Source organism: Primulina tabacum, chromosome 10 (genome assembly GCF_025594145.1).
Source record: "Primulina tabacum isolate GXHZ01 chromosome 10, ASM2559414v2, whole genome shotgun sequence".
NCBI lineage: Eukaryota > Viridiplantae > Streptophyta > Magnoliopsida > Lamiales > Gesneriaceae > Primulina > Primulina tabacum.
This window is the reverse complement of record NC_134559.1, coordinates 4,550,264-4,569,370: the sequence shown is the minus strand read 5'-3', so window position 1 is coordinate 4,569,370 and position 19,107 is coordinate 4,550,264. Positions and strand designations below refer to the sequence as shown.

Genomic DNA, 19,107 nt, shown 5'->3' with positions numbered 1-19,107 from the left:
AATATAATTTTCTAGTATCAATTTAATCTAAATTATAATATTTTAATTATGATTTGGGTATTCATGTAAAGAAAGTAATCATGGTAAAATATTAGCTAATATATTTGAAATTAAAAGATAATTTTTTGAAATAACTGAAAAATCAATTTCTTGATTTTAAGGTAAAAAAATGACTATTTTTTTTATACCTTTTATAATAATCTTATGCCTCCAGTCAAACGGCCCGAGTGACGTCTTATAGTCTAAAAACGAGAATCACTCGAATTCGAGTCTTATATATTTTATTAATAATAATTTAAAATTATTTTTTTAAGATTTTTGTTTTTTTTTAAATATTCGTTAAATTATTTATTTCAATATATATTCTTTCTTGAAATTAAAAAGGACTTAAAATTCAAAATCGCCGATCAAAAATCAAATCAAAATAATTTAATCCACAAAAGTTCCGTTCGAGTTGCCATTCATTTTTCAATCGCATCCCTAATCTTTTTCCGTTCTCTTACGAATTGAAAATTCCAACGCAGATTTGTTCAACCGCACGCTTATATAGATACGAGTTTAAAGGCTATAGATCGACTCGTTGATGGATGCCATCAGAAAACAAGCCTCCAGGCTCCGAGAACAGGTCGCAAGGCAACAACAGGTGATCTTTTTCTCCCCTGATTCACGGATCAGTATGTTTTTGAGCTTCTCTGTGTATCAGATATCGATTTGTATTCGAAATCATTCGGATCAGTCACCAACTCCGAGTAACGCGTTATGTAGATCTTCACAAGTCATCGGTTGTGTCGCATTGTACGGTTTGTGTGTGAGTTTGATTATTTTTATCTGTTCCAGCGTTAGGAGTCGAGTGTAGCCGGAAGTGCAATCGCTTTGGTTCAGGATCGATAGCATTAATTTCTTTTTCCTGGGTAGAAATCGAGTTTTGACAACTGTAGATGTGGTATTTGTGGTTCGAATGTTGGCTCATTAGCTCGTACTGGCTTCTACGTGTACATTTTTTTCTGGTAGAGTGGAAGATTGCTATGCGTGAAAATGAACCCTACACAAGCGCTATGCGTCTATTTGTTTTCCGTGTGTGGTTTCATGCTGATGCCTGGGGCTTATATTCTGTTTGCTATCCAACAAGGACAATTATACTGGGTCAATTTTGAGTTGCTCTTTCATTTAGCCCAAGCTAGTTTTTGTCCTATGACGATTTTGCCTGTTTTTGTGGACTTTTTTTAAGTGATATTGTTTGGTGTCTAATACCGTCTCGTATATGATTTTATTTCAGGCTGTCTTTAAGCAATTTGGAGCAGGGGTTTATGGAGGTTCAGACTATATTGTAACTGATGATCCTGAGCTCATACAGCACCAGAAGCTTGAAAGGCTCTACATATCTACTCGTGCTGCCAAGGTTATTTCTCTTCAGTTAAATCTTTTCCGATTGTGTCTCTGTCCAGTATCATCTAGTTAACGCGTATATTCAAGTGTGTGCACGTGGGTGCTGACATGCAGCACAGATGAGCATTCTTGTTTTTGGAATCTCTCAAGTCTCTGAATGTTGTAGTATATTCTCTGAAATAGAGCAGATACTTTATGCCTTAGTAAAATTCTACGTTTAATTTTCTTTTGTCTTCCATTTTCAGCATTTTCAAAGAGACATTGTCCGTGGTGTTGAAGGTTATATTGTTACCGGGTCTAAGCAAGTTGAGATAGGTCATCAAAATTACCTGAATGCTACTCTTACATTGAATATTTATTCATGTCTAAATTTTGTCAAAATCATGGACCTCATATGGCTCAAATTTATGACTAGTCTTGGGGAACCAACTATTCTATCACTATCACTTAAATTAGTTGGTTGACCTCGGTAATTTGTATGATGTTGATTCCTTTATGTTTTCATGTTTTGTTCAGGAACTAAAATGTCGGAGGATAGCAGGAAGTATGGAGCCGAGAACACATGTACCAGTGGTAACTTATTATCAAAAGCTGCATCAAATTTTGCACGAGCTCGTGCTCTAATGGAGAAAGAACGTGGAAATCTCTTAAAAGTTTTGGGAACACAGGTCATAATCATGACTTTCTCACCTCCAATGGAATGTTTAGTTGTTGTAATTACGTGACATTACTTTTTATATTCCTGTTAATATTTTCCATAATCTTGTTTTGGATATAACATTAGGGATTTCTTGCAGAATTGCCCATTACTTCCTGCAAACGGCATCATACCCTGTTTAATAATTTACCCACTTTTCTACTGCCCTTATAGCTTCTGTTAGTTTGTGCGGCACAATTATGTCAGATTTCTCCTTGTGTCTAAGTACGATATTTTGGTAAGTTTTTATCTTGAAAAATTGGTGTTGGTGCATTGTTTTAGTGGTGGATCTTATCCAATAGATAATGTTAAATGTTTTTGTATCATCACAAATTCACAATATTATATCTACTATTGGTGCTATGACTTAGTTTTAATAATTGTGTTATATCGCATTTGGGTTCCTTGCGAATTATTTGATTTTGCTCCATTAGTTAAAGACTTGACTCTTCTGTCAGGTGGCTGAACCTTTAAGAGCTATGGTAATGGGAGCTCCACTGGAAGATGCTCGCCATCTTGCTCAGAGATACGATAGAATGCGGCAAGAGGCGGAAGCTCAGGTACTTTAATGTAATCATGCTGTTCTGTCTGGAAGTTATGCGAATTTATTTCCTATTTTCTGTTTCTGTTGTCAACAAGATTTTGGCTCCTATTATCTTTTATGAATTTTTTTCGCGATGTTTATCCATTTTTATCATGTCAACTGTGAATTATCTCCTTTTATTTAAGTTGTATTTTATTTGATTTAATCTGCCTCTCACTAGACGTTCTATATTCTTTCAACCTAGATAGGCTGTTGATGTTGCCAAAAAACAAGCCAAAGTCAGAGAAGGAACTGCCCATCCGGACATGGTTTTGAAACTTGAAGCAGCTGAAATTAAACTGCATGACCTGAAGTCTAATGTGGCCATGTTGGGGAAAGAATCAGCTGCAGCAATGGCTGCAGTGGAATCTCAGCAACAAAGATTGACACTTCAACGACTAATAGCCATGGTAATGATTTCTGATTTCTCAACTGAGTAAAAGTTTCGCTACCAGTCTTGTCAGTTGTCCCTAAATTGTTTTGCTTCTGTATTCAAGGTTGAAGCAGAACGTGCCTACCATCAGCGTGTTCTTCAAATTCTTGATCAATTAGAAGGCGAGGTAGGTGTAATGGTCTTATCTGTTATTTATGGAGAAGGAAAGGGGGGTAGCCTGTCATGTGACTTTTTAACTTTAGAATCTGAAACATCATGTATTTCGGATGTTTCTAGATGATGTCAGAGCGCCAAAGAATTGAAGCTGCGCCTTCTCCAAGCATGGATAGTGTGCCTGCTCCTCCATCTTATGAAGAAGTAAACGGTGCGACTTCTTTGCCTGTGCAGAATGGATTTAGTGATGGCATGGGATACTTTCTTGGGGAAGTAAGTCTGACTTTTTAAGTTGATATGCAAGGTATGAAACTATAAAGACAGGAGATTTGATGGTAATTGATAAATTATGTCCATTTTGCAATGCTTCTACAACAGGTGGTGTACTCTTATCAAGCTGAATCTGACGTGGAGCTTAATTTGTCGATTGGAGACTATGTTGTTGTGCGAAAGGTTTGCTATTCTTTGATTGAGTTATAATCATTTGCCATCATATTTAGGCAAGGATACTGAAATTTTACTGCACTCAGAGCTTAGTCTGATACATGCAAGATTAATAAATATCTGTAGTCGATGGTTGATACTGAAGTTATGATAGTTATTTTAGGCTGAGGTCCGTGTCTATATTGATGACATGGTTTTGTGACCAAAAATAAATTATACTTGGGTTGATACTGAAGTTATGATAGTTATTTTAGGCTGAGGTCCGTGTCTATTTGGATGACATGGTTTTGTGACCAAAAATAAATTGTACTTGGCTGCATCCACCTTAAGATTGTGCACTCATTGGAAAGTCTTTGGTCATATTAAAGGCTGATTACCTTTAAGCTTTGTTTTAGACTTCAGTTTATGGTTTTATACGAAATCAACCATCTCAGTTGATTATTTAGACTATTTTTTTGACAAAATTCCTGTTTCAAATCTTTAACCTTGGCTAGCCAATCCATTGTTTTAAAAGCACATGATTTCAAATGTTTTTCGATATCCATCCATTCGGAGAGAATCTAATTTTTATTTTATTTTGTTTTTGAGAGAGAGGATCTAAAATTGATGAAGCTGCATCATTGTAACCAATCCATATTGTTTGGGGTCTTTCTTCATTTAGATACGGGAAGAAACAATTATTTGCACAGAAACATAAAACGAAGTAGCTGGATGTCTTCCAGTTTATCATAAAAAAGTGTAAAACATTTCCAACGTTTTGTTTGAAGCATATCCAAGTTTGTGGTTGGGGGCATGTGTAACATCGATGCAGAAGTGCAAATGGAATATGGAAAATTGAATACAAAGAATAGTCGTCTCCCTTAGCATAAAAAACAGTTTGCTACTCTTCCCGCAGCTTTCTCTGTTTGCCCTTACCTTGAGACTCCGCATTTAGTTTACAAGATTTCATGCTTGTTTTCTACATTTTCTCACGGATGAATTTCTTGATTTCGCAAGTTCTGTACGAAATATAGCAGACGAAACAATTAGTTAAATATATATTTTTTCCTTTTCAAGATTTCAAATGATGGCTGGGCTGAAGGGGAATGCAAAGGAAAAGCAGGTTGGTTTCCATTTGGATACATTGAAAAACGAGACCGTGTTCTTGCAAGTAAGATGGCGGAAGTTTTCTGAACTTGTTATGGTGGAGATTCGAATATCAATATACAACCTTTTGTATCCTTGTTAAGCAAACGCATTTGCGCCAGCTTCCTCTGTGTTATATACCACCCATTTCCCGTTTGCTTATATAAATGTATTATGGCTCATGTGGTTAGAGCTTTAAGCAACATACGTTTGAGAAGCTTTCTCCTTTTTGTTTTATATATATGAATGCAGAATTCCGATCTGACATATCACTTGTTATTTATGCGTTATATGGAATCGTTAAAGTAACTAGTGAAATATTCATTCTGAAATCACTTTCTGATTAAAAAATACAAGTCGATGGCAAATGTAATTTCGCACAATCTTATCTCCAATAATCTCTTATTTGACGACATCATCTTCTTGCAAGTCATCGTTATATCATTGAGATAGTTTAATGTGAATTTGAAATCAATATTGACGTTGTTCTCATCTCTTGGCTAATGTCAGTTCGATTAGTTGCGGAGCAACAAGTAATCAAAAATAGCTATTGAATAAAATACGATTAAGTTTTATGCATCTGACTTGATCAAATACTTCATCAAAATGAAAACTGCTTATATTTAAATATAGGCAACACTATTGTACAGGTATTTCACCCATATTTTTTTAAAAATCCATATGTTAGCACATACATAAGGGAGTTGCAACATAAAATGCTTTCATCATACAATCAATCCCTCCACACAGGAAGGAAGTCACTATTCAGCAGCAGTCTATCAACCCTAGTCATTTTCGTTATATATTGTTTAGTCATTCACTAGAATCCGTCCCAGATATTGGAGAAAAATTCATTACCTCAAGAATCTATTATATCTTCGGCAACTCCCTTGACCTCACAAACAAGCATGAACTCCAAAACTTAACTTTCATCCTGAAGTTGGGTTCGATGGCTTTGCATGATATGCCGTCCGTTGGGCTGTCTAAGTGGGAAAAATTATGGCAGCTCAAAATCTGCTACTTCTTCGCCTGCCACCACCAAATTTTCTTTGCTCTTGTCCTGGCCCTGTCTTTGGCCTTAGTCTTTCACTCTGCATTTCAGTTCAGCATGAAACTCGAAACATTATATATTGGGAAGCGAAGGTCTTGTCGGTTCTGCTGGGTCCACCCATGTCATAAAAATCAAGAGCAGAAGAAAGAAACTTTGCGAGTCCTACAAAATATTTAAAATGAGTACATAAAAGACTTACCTTTGGAGATTGTTTTGACATAGAGTGCCTTTTCAAATAAACCCTTTGAACTTGTTTCTTCTTCTCTTCTGCCTTTAGCTTAGCAATGCTTGGCCTGTAAAGAATCACGGTTCTACCGATCCGCCCAACAATTACCGAACCAGTTGATAGCTCCAACTGCTTCAGCACATCATCTAATTCTCCCGGACAGGTACCATGTATTTTGAGCTGACATAACGTTGAACAATCAATGCAAATTATTTTCTTTTCATCCCTACTAGTACCAAAAACATGAGAGCAAACTAAATTTTGATTCAATTATCAGTGTTAACTAAAAGAAATTCATGGCAAATCCCATAATACCAATCAAAAATGTTATATAAAAAGCACCTAACAAAGTGAAAAGAAAACAGTAATTTAACCCGTGGCGGGGTATATGGGGCAGTCTGAACTGTACACATATTTTTCTGTTATTCGACGAGCTGGAACAGATTGATCATCCTCTTGTATCAAAGCAGTACAAAATGAAGTTCAAGTTTATGTATTTACATGAACCTCAACACAAACTAGAAAAACAGACTTTTTAAAACTAAGCAAAGAAATCTAAACAATTGAAGACAGACAGATAATGAGGCTGGCATTTTTCAGAACTGACATTTCATCTTGTCCATTCGTGCTGTGTCTCAAATCAATTTCATTACATTATATTGCAAGAGATCATGTAAGTTGAAAATGATGCCTTGTCTGTTTATCTGGCATTTTTACCATCCATTACCTTAAAGAATCCTAAACCACAGTTTTGACAGAACATTACAATTACCTTGAGAAGTTCATTGGCTTCAAGGGTTTCAATCAACGCCGTCACAACAGTGTCAGTGACGCCAGATTTGCCAACTTGCTGTGACTTGAGCTTTTTGCCCAAACTGTGAGCATACGAAGCCAACTCTTTCTTCTCCTTCACGCTGAGACTCGGAGGCTCAATTTTCGAAATCAAAATCCTCTCCGAACCTTCAGAGGCATCTGCACTGGAACTTTTCTCGATTTCAGAATGGGTTTCCTCGATATCTAGCACAGAAACATCATCTTCTGTCCGCTGCGAAATGGCGCGTGGATTAGGGAGGAAGCTTAGAGTCCTCGAGAAGGAAAGATATGGTTTCGTTCTGAGTGGAAGATATTGCTTGGGTTGACGATATGGACATGTAGGGAGGAAGGGGACGACGAAACGACGTAGTATCAGGTGTGGGGAGGAAGCAAATAGTGTCGCCATTGCGAAGCTCAGTATAGTCTTGTTATTTTTTAACCTTTTCTTTTAAAGACTGACGATATAATTATATTATCATAACTAAAAGAAAAGGAGTGGGAGACATTTTATCGAAATTAATGTGTTATTAACATAATATTTTATCAAAAGTGAAAATAAAAAACTGTTTAAAAATTATGTTTTAAGATTTCAAAAAAAAATTTATGTTTTAAAAGTGTTTATTTTTACTATGTAACAAAAATAATGATTTTAATATTTTTAATGTAAAAAAGTCAAAATGGAATGTAATAATTTATTCAATGGAGTGTGGTGAAAATATTAGTGATAGATAGATAATAAATGGGTAAATTCATCTGCACATTAAGAAGAACTACCCCCGATTGACTTTCAACTATTGGTAAGGCGATCATATTTCCTTCATCTAAACTAAAACTTGATTTAGCGGCTCTTTCTAAAAGACGTGAATGCAAATAAAAAACATCCCCTGGATAAGCTTCGCGATCATGTGGTCTTCATAAAATTTGTTTTAAACCTCTTAATCCAAATTTAATTTGCATTTAGTCTATGTCGAAAAATATATATGTTTGCATTGTCTAATTCACGAAATATTTTGTACTTTCTGAACTCAATTTCTTTTTTTGATATGAAAATCAATAAAAACATTGAAAATATGATACTAATAAATGATATATAAGGATCAACATATTTGATACAAAATAATAATATTTGAGTATAAAATTGGACAATTTTATTAAAATCGAAATGTTTGGATATCATATATAAATATCCGAACTAAAACATAAACTCAAATATCATATATTGACATCATATTTTAAATATTTTGTATCGATTTTTATTCTTTAAAAGATAAATGTGTCATTATATTTGGTACTTAAATATCATATTAGTATCATATTTTCAATGTTATGTATTAATTTTTACTCGTAAAATAAATATATCATTGATATCAATATTTGTTTGAATATTCAAAAATTATAAATTAATAATAAATTTTCAATGTTTTGTATGATTTCTATACAATAAAACAAAAACAAAAATAAAAACAAAAAAACTTAAAGAGTGCGTGAACATTTTTTTGAACGAACAAATGCAAACATACTCGTATATATATTTTTAAGAGCAAATTTGAGTTTAGAGAATAAAAACCCGTTTTATCAAATGATTCAACGGATTCAAAAGTCGAGATTAATTCCAAGGTAGATGCTTCTGAAGGTTTAGAGAGGGTTTTGAGATCGAAAAATTGGGGAAATATAAGCGAAGCAGCCTCCAAATCTGAGCGTGAAGGAGAAGAAAGAGTTGGCTTCGTATGCTCACAGTTAGGGCAAAAAGCTCAAGTCACAGCAAGTTGGCAAATCCGGCGTCACTGACTCCGTTGTGACGGCGCCGATTGAAACCCTGGAAGCCAATGAACTTCTCAAAGTAATTGTAATTTTTTGTAAAAAACGTGGTTTAGGATTCTTTAAGATAACAGGTGGTAAGGCATCATTTTCGGCTTACATGATCCCTTGCAATATAATGTCATGAAATTGATTTGAGACACTGCACGATTAGCCAAAATAGAATGTCGTTCTGAAAAATGCCAGCCTCGTTTATCTGTCTGCAATGGAAAATATGTGCAATTTAATGTGTTTTGACTCGAAGATTTCTTCAATCTGTTCCAGCTCGTCGAATGACAGAAAAATAAAATCATGTGTACAATTTAGGCTGCCCAATCTACCCCGCCATGGATTAAACTACTGGTTCCGTTTTCACTTTGCTAGATGTTTTTTATATAATAATTTGTTTGTTATTATGGGATTTTTGATTAATTTCTTCTAGTTAATACTGGTAGTTGAATCAAAATTTACTGTGCTCGCATATATTTGGTATTAAGAGGGATGATAATAACATAATTTGCATTGATTGTTCAACATTATCTCAGATCAAAATACATGGTACCTGTCCGGGAGAGTTGGATGATGTGCTGAAGCAATTGGAGGCAACAACCGATTCAGTAATCCTTGGGCAGAGATCGATAGAACCGTGATTCTTTACAGGCCAACTGTTGCTAAGATAACGACAGAATAGGAGAAGAAACAGGTTCAAAGGGTTTATTTGAAAAGGCAACCTATGTCAAAACAATCTCCAAAGGTAACTCTTTTATGTACTCATTTTACATTTTTTGTAGGACTTTCAAAGTTTCTTTCTTCTCTTGATTTTTGTGACACGAATGGAGCCAGCAGACCGACAAGACCTTCACTTCCCAATATATAATGTTTCAAATTTCATACTGAAGTGAAATGCAGAGTGTGACTGAGGCCAAAGACAGGGCCAGGACAAGAGCAAAGGAATTTGATTGTGGCCGGCGTGGAAGTAGCAGATTTGGAGCTGCATTATTTTTCCCACTGCGACAGCCCAATGGACTGTATATAATGCAAAGCTGTCAGACCCAACTTCAGGATGAAAGTGGAGTTTTGGAGTTCTTGCTTGTTTGGGAGGTTGAGGGAGTTGCCTCAGATATAACAGCATTCATGAGGAAATGAATTTTTCTACGCTATTTGGGTCGGATTCTTGTGAATGACTGAACAATATATAAAGAAAATCACTAGGGTTGATAGACTGCTGGTGAATTGTGACTTCCAGTGTGGAGGGATTGTGTGACGAAAGCATGCTATGCAGCAACTCTCTATTGTATGTGTCCAAAAATGTGGACTGAATTTTTGATGGGTGAAATGCCTGTACAATAGTGTTACCTGAATTTTTGACACATTCTGGTGTTCTGCTTGCATGCATTGCAATGGGAATTAGACATAGAAAGTGTTTTGATGTAGAGTGCTTTAATACAGAAGCTTTAGGTATTGTTTGGTACGTAGGATTTCTTGATTCAGAATTAAGTAGCCTAATAGGCTGCTCAATCTTTCTTTTAACCAAAAAGAGTGGGCTAATGATATTTTACTATGAGAAGTCCTGAAATATTTTCGTTTTTCATGTCCAACATATCTGCTACTTCTCTGAATTTAAAGTAATGTTAAAGTGTTGATCGTGTGTCATCCTCCACTCTTGGAACAGGGTAGCTGAAATATGCTACATAGGTCACTTCAGACTAGCAATGTCCTCTGTCTTCGATCTTCTCTGGTCGGACTCATCTCTCTTGTCCCGCCTGCTCAAAGCATGCGTCCAATACCGCTCGCTTTTCGTAACACGACAGCTCCATTCCATCATGATTACTGGAGGGCGCTCGAGATTCAAGTTCTGGTCCAACCACCTGATGAATGCTTATACCAAACTTGGCATGCAAAAAACCGCTGTCAATATGTTCAACACAATGCCCCAAAGAAATATCATGTCCTATAACATCTTGCTTGGAGGACACATACTAAATGGCGAATTGGGTGCTGCAATTGAGGTTTTTAACAAAATGGGTGAGAGGAATTCAGCCACATGGAATGCGATTATTACAGGCTTGATCAAGTTTGAGGACAATGAGGAGGGGTTGAGATTGTTCTTGAAAATGCACGCTTGTGGGTTTCTACCTGATGCGTACACACTTGGGAGCATTTCGAGGGGATGTGCTGGACTGAAGGATTTGAATAGAGGAATACAAGCTCATGGTTATGCGATTAGATCAGGGCTGGAGTTTGATTTGATTGTTGGCAGTTCATTAGCAAATATGTATATGAGGTGTGGTAGTTTGAGAGAAGGCGGGAATGTGATTCAGTTAATGCCGATTCATAATGTTGTTGCTTGTAATATACTTATTGCTGGGATGGTGCAGAATGGGTGTCCTGTGGGTGCACTAGATCAATACACCATTATGAAAATGGCAGGATTTCGACCAGATAAGATCACCTTTGTAAGCGTGATTAGCTCGTGTTCTGAGATGGTCACTCTTGGTCAGGGCCAGAAGATTCACGCTGAGGTTGTAAAAGCCGGGGCGATGTCGGTTGCTGGGGTTATTAGTTCCCTCATTAGTATGTATTCGCGATGTGGCTGTTTGGATGATGCTGTTACCGTTTTTGGGGAGAAGGAAGGAGTTCAAGAAGATCTAGTTTTGTGGAGCTCAATGATTGCCGCTTATGGTTTTCATGGAAGAGGACAAGAGGCTATTGAGTTATTCAACAGGATGGAACTTGAAGGACTGCAAGCAAATGATGTCACATTCTTGAGTTTACTCTATTCCTGTAGTCATTGTGGATTAACAGATAAAGGACTTGAATTTTTCGATTTGATGGTGAAGAAGTATGGGCTGCAGCCTCAAGTTAAACATCATACCTGTATAGTTGATCTCCTAGGGAGAGCTGGCCGTTTGGCGGAAGGAGAAGCTTTTATTCGATCCATGCCTGTAAAGCCTGATGTTGTCATCTGGAAAACCTTGCTATCAGCTTGCAAAATTCATAAAAACCCAGACATGGCAGAAATAATATGCAAAGAAATTTTGAAAATCGATCCTCAAGATTCCGCGTCCTATGTGCTCCTTGCAAATACCCAAGCCTTTGCTAAAAGATGGCTGGATGTGTCAGAGGTTTGGAAAACCATGAGAGAAAGAATGGTCAAGAAAGAACCCGGGATAAGCTTGTTCGAAATGAAGAATCGGGTGCATCGTTTCACAACAGGTGATAGTTGTACTTGAAAGAACTAACAGGTGAACTCAAACTACTCGGATATGTACCTGACACAGACGTCGTTCTTCACGATATGGATGTGGAGGAAAAAGAATACAATTTGGGGCACCACAGTGAAAAAATAGCTCTAGCTTACGCACTGATGAGCACACCAGATGGCATTGCCATTAGGATAATGAAGAATTTACGGGTATGTGATGACTGGCATGTTGTTATAAAGTACATATCTATCGTCAAAAACCGAGAAATCGTAGCCCGGGACGCAAGCGGGTTTCACCATTTCAAGAATGGTCATTGCTCGTGTGGAGATTATTGGTAAGATTTAATCAATATTTTTCGTAATTTATAGGTTGTACCCAAATTGCTAGTTACACAACTAATGTACAAATTAGTCATAATTTGTCTATAATGATGGATGGCCTATATATTTTCCACTTGTTGGAAATCTTCAGCTTGGTAATTAAATTGATTGATTATATTATTGGTGTTGTAAACCTTGGAAATTTACGTACGTTTGGGTTTTCGGATGCACGAAGAACTTGTTATGTATTTATGTGGGAGATTGACTATCATTTAAATTTGAGAAAACTGTATTTTATTTTCACATTCAGCCAGCAGCATGTAAATCACTTTAATCAAGTAAATTATATTTAACAAATTTTATGTGATTGGCTTGTCTAATAAAGTTTTGGTAAAAGAATCGAACTAATGACTTCATCAGTCATCTACATATTTTCTCATATGCTTAAATATTTGCTGGTATTTCATATTTTAAAATATGTCTCAGTTGTGTATAAAGTTTCAAAATACCATACTTTCTTTCATACATATATTGTATCATCACCCATATTTATCGAAACAACACTGATAAATTTAACACTTACGAACTTATGTGATTAACCCAACATATCATCATAAGACGTTCTTTTCCTACATCTGTACGCATAAGTGCATCCCAATGGAAGCTCCTAAGAGCTCTCATGGGGAGTTCCCAGCTGTTGGGATAAAATATATTATGTATTTTTTAAAATATACATTTCAATTTGTTTATAATTAATATTATTTTAAAATTTTATATTATATTTTTAAAAAATTGTTTGTAATTATTATTATAAATAAGGAGAATTTTTATTAAAAAGTTTGAATTAGGTGATAGTTCCATAAAAAAAGTTTATGCTTTTTGAATGGTACATAAATGAATAAAGTTTTTTTCTTTTCGTGTGACATTAATGTCACAAGGTTCTAACACAGGTGATCACAAAAATTTTTGTGGGAGATTTTATGAGTTAATTTTGTTTGAGAAATCTTTTACTTTGGTCAATCATTAAAAAGTATTACTTTTAATGTCAAAAATATTACTTTTACTATAAATATAAGTATGATTGACCACTCTCATGAATAAATATATATGAGACTGTCTTACAAGAGACTTATTTATTGATTGATATATCTTTATCACGTCTCCCAAATAACCATTTTTGGCATGGATATTACAATTTCTAAATTTTTTGAGTCAATTTTAAAAAGTACTTGGTTAGTGTCCAATGGATAAACAGATTATTTATGATTTTCTGTTTGTTGGTTTAAGTTTAATTTTTTTGTTGGTTTTGACTTTGTGCTTTTTTCTCAAAAGCTGAAGGATACCGGTTGCAAACAGGTTATTTGTAGAAATGTCATACTCAATTCAATGGATCAGATCTACTCGCCCACATCTTCATCTGGTTTGTTTTTAACAATAAATATGTTTATCGTCTATGATTTATTATGTTGCTTTATATTAGTAATCATATCAAATTCGTTTGTTTGTTTTGATATTGCAGGTGATAATGTTTTTATTACGAGCTTAACGGTCTTATGATATAATCTATCGCATAATGTTAACAGAGTCACTAAATCATTATCTCAAGGCTTCTTAAATATTGTTTTATTATAATCTTTACATACAAATTTACATTTTGGTTGGTAGATTAAACTAAAATGTTTCAAGATCTAGCAGAGTTCTGATCTCAAAATCTGAACTTTTATCTGCCACATTTGCATCCCTACTGATCTGACATATTTGAATCCTTGTTGCATATGTATTTAAACCTGACGATTCATACATGGAAAACGCGGATAATGGAGGCAGGAATCCAACCAATAGTCAACGCCGCAGGTTTTTAAATTTCTCATTATTAGAATTAGGGGTGAACGTTTATTTTCGGGTATCGGGTACCCGATCCGATCCGATCGGTTAAAACCCGATCGGGTCGGGTATTTTTTAAAAAAATCGGGTTCGTCGGGTACCCGATACCCGAAATTAATTTTCGAGTTCGGATTCAGGTATCTCACCGATACCCGATGTGGCGCCCCAAACCTTGTCACGTAATCATGCAACATGTGACGTCATATGCATAATATTTTTTTTTCGACGACGTAATAATATAATGCATATACGACAAAATAGTGCAATCACCACACTATCTACGTCAGTGTAGCAGAAACAGTATAATACATACACACATACAACTCAAATAAGACAATAAGCTACATTGTCTCTATCTACTATCAACTACAAGACTGTTTGACTAGACACACCTAGTACTTCACCACTATCATGTCTCACGCATAGTCCTGTAACCTGCCCAACAGAAACAGCCCTCAAAGGGTGAGCATATACAACAATCATCATCGCAATACATAACAGTTATATTAACAACATAAAATATAACTGAAATCATAATAGAAATACCCCCTTTGCCGTTTCTGGACAATCAGCCAACAACAACCTCAACAACATCACAATGCAACAACATCGACGATACGTCGCACCCCAACATCGGCGACAGCAATATCGTCGAACGAACAACAACATCGACGACACGTCGCACCCCAAAACCGGCGACAGCAATATCGTCGAACGAATAACAACATCAACGATACGTCGCACCCCAACACCGGCGATGGCAATATCGTTGAACGAACAACATCAACGTGACAACATCAACGAGACGTCTCCCAACAACGATAGTCAACAATATCAACAATAATAAACAACAACAAATATAATACCAAATCACCCAATTCCGGTGATTTATCATCGTTCAACACAATAGTATTCATCAATACTAAACAATAACAACATATGCTCGTACGTCAACACGTACCTGATAATCGAGTATATATACAATCTGGCTATTTCTTTGATCCTGAGGCTTGTGATGTATCTAAATAATTCAACAATAATTATCAGATCATTGTCACCGTATCAACACAGTTATAACAGCCTCAATTTATAACATCAAATAGTCCAACAACAATTAATTCAACAAAATATAAAACTCGATTATAAATTCGTATTGTTCAACAATTTAATATTCTGGTGTATTTAGTTCAGAGCCGACCTCTCTTAGTACGGTGTGGTTCGGGGAGGAACCAAGCGGAAGCTGGTGGGCATGTGAGGCCCGGGGCCGAAGAGGGCGGGGGGTGATCGCCGGTGTCATCAGTTGCACGGACAATGAGCGGCTCCTGGCAGGCTTCTAGGTGGAGGGAACATGAATGAACCGACCCACACGGGAATGAGAGGGATTCCGAGACTGTTCAATGTAATGGACTGTACAGTTGAAGAGGGCTTAAAAGATTTGATTTGTACTACTCATATCACGAAGGTGCATCTTCTTTTCGGTAGCTCATCACATAAGAACTCCAAAGTTAAGCGTGCTGACTTGGGGCAATTTTGGGATGGGTGACCTCCTGGGAAGTTTCCCAGGGTGCGTGTGAGTGAGGACATAAGCACGCTGGAAAGACTCGTCTTGATACAGTGATGACAGTCGTCGAATCTGGGGCGTTATATCTGGTCCTGAATGCTGTCTTCTTAATATCCTCCTCTCTAACTCGTATCTGATGATATCCTGACCTCAAATCAATCTTCGAATATACTGAGGTTCTCTGTAACTGATCAAACAAATCATCAATACGAGGGAGGGGATATTTATTCTTAATCGTTACCTTATTCAGCTGTCGATAGTCGATACAAAGCCGCATAGTTCCATCTTTCTTTCTCACAAATAAGACTGGTGCACCCCAAGGCGATACACTAGGGCGAATGTATCCTTTGTCCAGCAAGTCCTGCAACTGGGTTTTCAACTCTCTCAACTCTGCTGGTGCCATTCTGTAAGGAGTACGAGAAATAGGGGAAGTATCTGGCATCAACTCGATCCCAAACTCCACCTCACGGGCTGGTGGGAAGCCTGGAATCTCATCAGGAAATACATCGGCAAACTCAGCAACTATAGGTATCTCCTCTATTCCCACCTCCTTCTTCTTTTCTGTCACATCTACAGCATAAATAAGATAACCCTCATGCCCATGCTCCAATAACCGAGACATCCGGATGGCAGATACCAACGGAACACGGGGACGAGAACCCTTCCCATAAATGTCCAACGCTCTTTCTCATGTGTGTAAAAATATACCACCCGCTGATAACAATCAACTGTCGCACAATATCTCCTCAGCACATTAATTCCCACAATACAATCAAAATCAGTCATCTCTAGAATAATCATATCAGATCTCAGCTCATAGCCCTCATAAGAAATAATACCATCTGATATCATAGATACAACTGATATATCAACTCCAGAGGGTGTCGAGACAGAAAGAGGCAGAGACAATGGAGACGAGCGCATATGATGCTCAACCACAAACCTCTTCGATATAAAAGTATGCGAGGCACCTGTATCAATAAGAATATAAGCAGGATAAGAACATAAATAACACTTACCCGCTATCATCTCCTCTCGTGCCTCCTCTGCCTGCTCTCGTGTCAAAGCATACACCTGTGCCTGAGGCGGACCAGCTCCCTGCATACGTGGCTGTCCTCCAGAAGGTCGTGGTGTAAACTGCTGAGGCTGTCGTCCTCCTCTCTCTGAGGATCTACCTCTAGCACTCCTAGGCTCTCGCTGTCCCTCACGACTAGGACACTGTCTCGCCAGATGACCAACACCGCCACACTCAAAACAGGTGATCTCGGTCTGTGTACACTCTCTGATCAGATGAGGTCCCCCACAACGATAACATCTCACTGCTCTGGACTCTCCTCTCTGTCCCTGAACAGACTGAGAACTGCCCCCACGACTCTCAACACGTCGTGAATCAAATCGACGCTTCCCAGATGATGCTGAAGAAGAAGATGAACCCTTCTGATATTTAAAAGACTGTCCCTGAGGTCGCAATGACTCCCTAGTTGGCTCTGATAATCGTCCCTGAGCCCCATACTCCTGCATAACCAACTCAGCCATCTCAACTCTCGTCACTGCATCCTCAAATGATACTGGGTTGTTCGATTGCACACGATCAAATAACTCTAACTTCAACCCTTTCAAGAAATGCCTCATCTTAGCATGAACATTCGTAGCAATATGTGGCACATATTTCAGCAATGCAGAATATCGAGTCTCATACTCAGCAACAGACATACTACCCTTTCTCAAATCCTCAAATTCTTTCTCTTTCTTTTGTCTGGCTGCTATAGAAAAATATTTATCAAGAAAACGAGACCGAAACACATCCCAATCAACAGTACGGCCCTGAGCTCTCAATCCGGCCTCAGTCGTCTGCCACCACAATAATACATTCCTCGAAAGCTGAAATGTAGCCAATCGTAACCAAGCAGACCTAGCACACGGAGCGGTCACAAATATCTGCTCTATCCTCTCAATCCACTCCTCGGCTCGCTCACCAGTCTCAGAACTATCAAATCTCGGCGGAAGATAACTGCTGAACTGTGCCAAAGTCAACTCACCAGGCAATAAAGGCTGATCTGCAGGTGCATGTCCCATAGGAGGAGGTGGCAATGGATTCATCTGTCCAAACCCATTGTCAACCTCATCTGTTTCCTCGTGTGGATGTACCTGTTCTCTAGCTGCCATCACTGATAATCAAATTGTTAATCACAACATTTAACAATTACAATCCAGTAATCATCATCACATCTTTCGCACGAAAGTACACGCAAGACAATCAATCATATCGAGAAATCATCATAACAAGTCAAATGCACAGACACACGCAGATAATATCGTCATCCAACTCCCTCATCACAAACCCAACTCTTAACTATCCCAGACATCTAACATATGCTCTGATACCACCAAATGTGGCGCCCCAAACCTTGTCACGTAATCATGCAACATGTGACGTCATATGCATAATATTTTTTTTTTCGACGAAGTAATAATATAATGCATATACGACAAAATAGTGCAATCACCACACTATCTACGTCAGTGTAGCAGAAACAGTATAATACATACACACATACAACTCAAATAAGACAATAAGCTACATTGTCTCTATCTACTATCAACTACAAGACTGTTTGACTAGACACACCTAGTCCTTCACCACTATCATGTCTCACGCATAGTCCTGTAACCTGCCCAACAGAAACAGCCCTCAAAGGGTGAGCATATACAACAATCATCATCGCAATACATAACAGTTATATTAACAACATAAAATATAACTGAAATCATAATAGAAATACCCCCTTTGCCGTTTCTGGACAATCAGCCAACAACAACCTCAACAACATCACAATGCAACAACATCGACGATACGTCGCACCCCAACATCGGCGACAGCAATATCGTCGAACGAACAACAACATCGACGACACGTCGCACCCCAACACCGGCGACAGCAATATCGTCGAACGAATAACAACATCAACGATACGTCGCACCCCAACACCGGCGACGGCAATATCGTTGAACGAACAACATCAACGTGACAACATCAACGAGACGTCTCCCAACAACGATAGTCAACAATATCAACAATAATAAACAACAACAAATATAATACCAAATCACCCAATTCCGGTGATTTATCATCGTTCAACACAATAGTATTCATCAATACTAAACAATAACAACATATGCTCGTACGTCAACACGTACCTGATAATCGAGTATATATACAATCTGGCTATTTCTTTGATCCTGAGGCTTGTGATGTATCTAAATAATTCAACAATAATTATCAGATCATTGTCACCGTATCAACACAGTTATAACAGCCTCAATTTATAACATCAAATAGCCCAACAACAATTAATTCAACAAAATATAAAACTCGATTATAAATTCGTATTGTTCAACAATTTAATATTCTGGTGTATTTAATTCACAATACTACCATCAAACACACCCTAATTAATTAGCTTCAA

At 37.3% G+C, this 19,107-nt stretch overlaps 3 protein-coding genes across 3 annotated transcripts; 2 read left to right on the top strand and 1 right to left on the bottom strand.

Annotated features, from left to right (window-relative positions):
- The first annotated feature begins 392 nt into the window (after positions 1–392).
- On the top strand, positions 393–5,049 carry LOC142505083 (SH3 domain-containing protein 2-like). Its single transcript, XM_075617908.1, has 10 exons — positions 393–643; positions 1,277–1,399; positions 1,632–1,701; positions 1,903–2,054; positions 2,542–2,643; positions 2,876–3,076; positions 3,164–3,226; positions 3,337–3,486; positions 3,592–3,666; positions 4,714–5,049. Exons 1-10 carry the CDS (start codon positions 584–586, stop codon positions 4,828–4,830), a joined length of 1,113 nt encoding a protein of 370 aa, XP_075474023.1. The 5' UTR covers positions 393–583; the 3' UTR covers positions 4,831–5,049.
- Positions 5,050–5,424: 375 nt separating this feature from the next.
- LOC142505084 (uncharacterized) lies at positions 5,425–7,325 on the bottom strand. The gene is made up of 3 exons (XM_075617909.1): positions 6,832–7,325; positions 6,033–6,239; positions 5,425–5,873 (listed from the first exon to the last, which is right to left on the bottom strand). The coding sequence occupies exons 1-3, from the start codon at positions 7,276–7,278 to the stop codon at positions 5,790–5,792; spliced, it is 738 nt and encodes a 245-aa protein (XP_075474024.1). The 5' UTR covers positions 7,279–7,325; the 3' UTR covers positions 5,425–5,789.
- A 1,085-nt stretch (positions 7,326–8,410) lies between these two features.
- Positions 8,411–12,432, top strand: LOC142505175 (pentatricopeptide repeat-containing protein At2g41080-like). Its single transcript, XM_075618033.1, is given in 4 exon segments — positions 8,411–8,712; positions 9,215–9,963; positions 10,342–11,891; positions 11,894–12,432. Coding segments are annotated over 3 exon segments (1,893 nt in total). The 5' UTR covers positions 8,411–8,712; positions 9,215–9,940; the 3' UTR covers positions 12,214–12,432.
- The last annotated feature ends 6,675 nt before the right edge of the window (positions 12,433–19,107 follow it).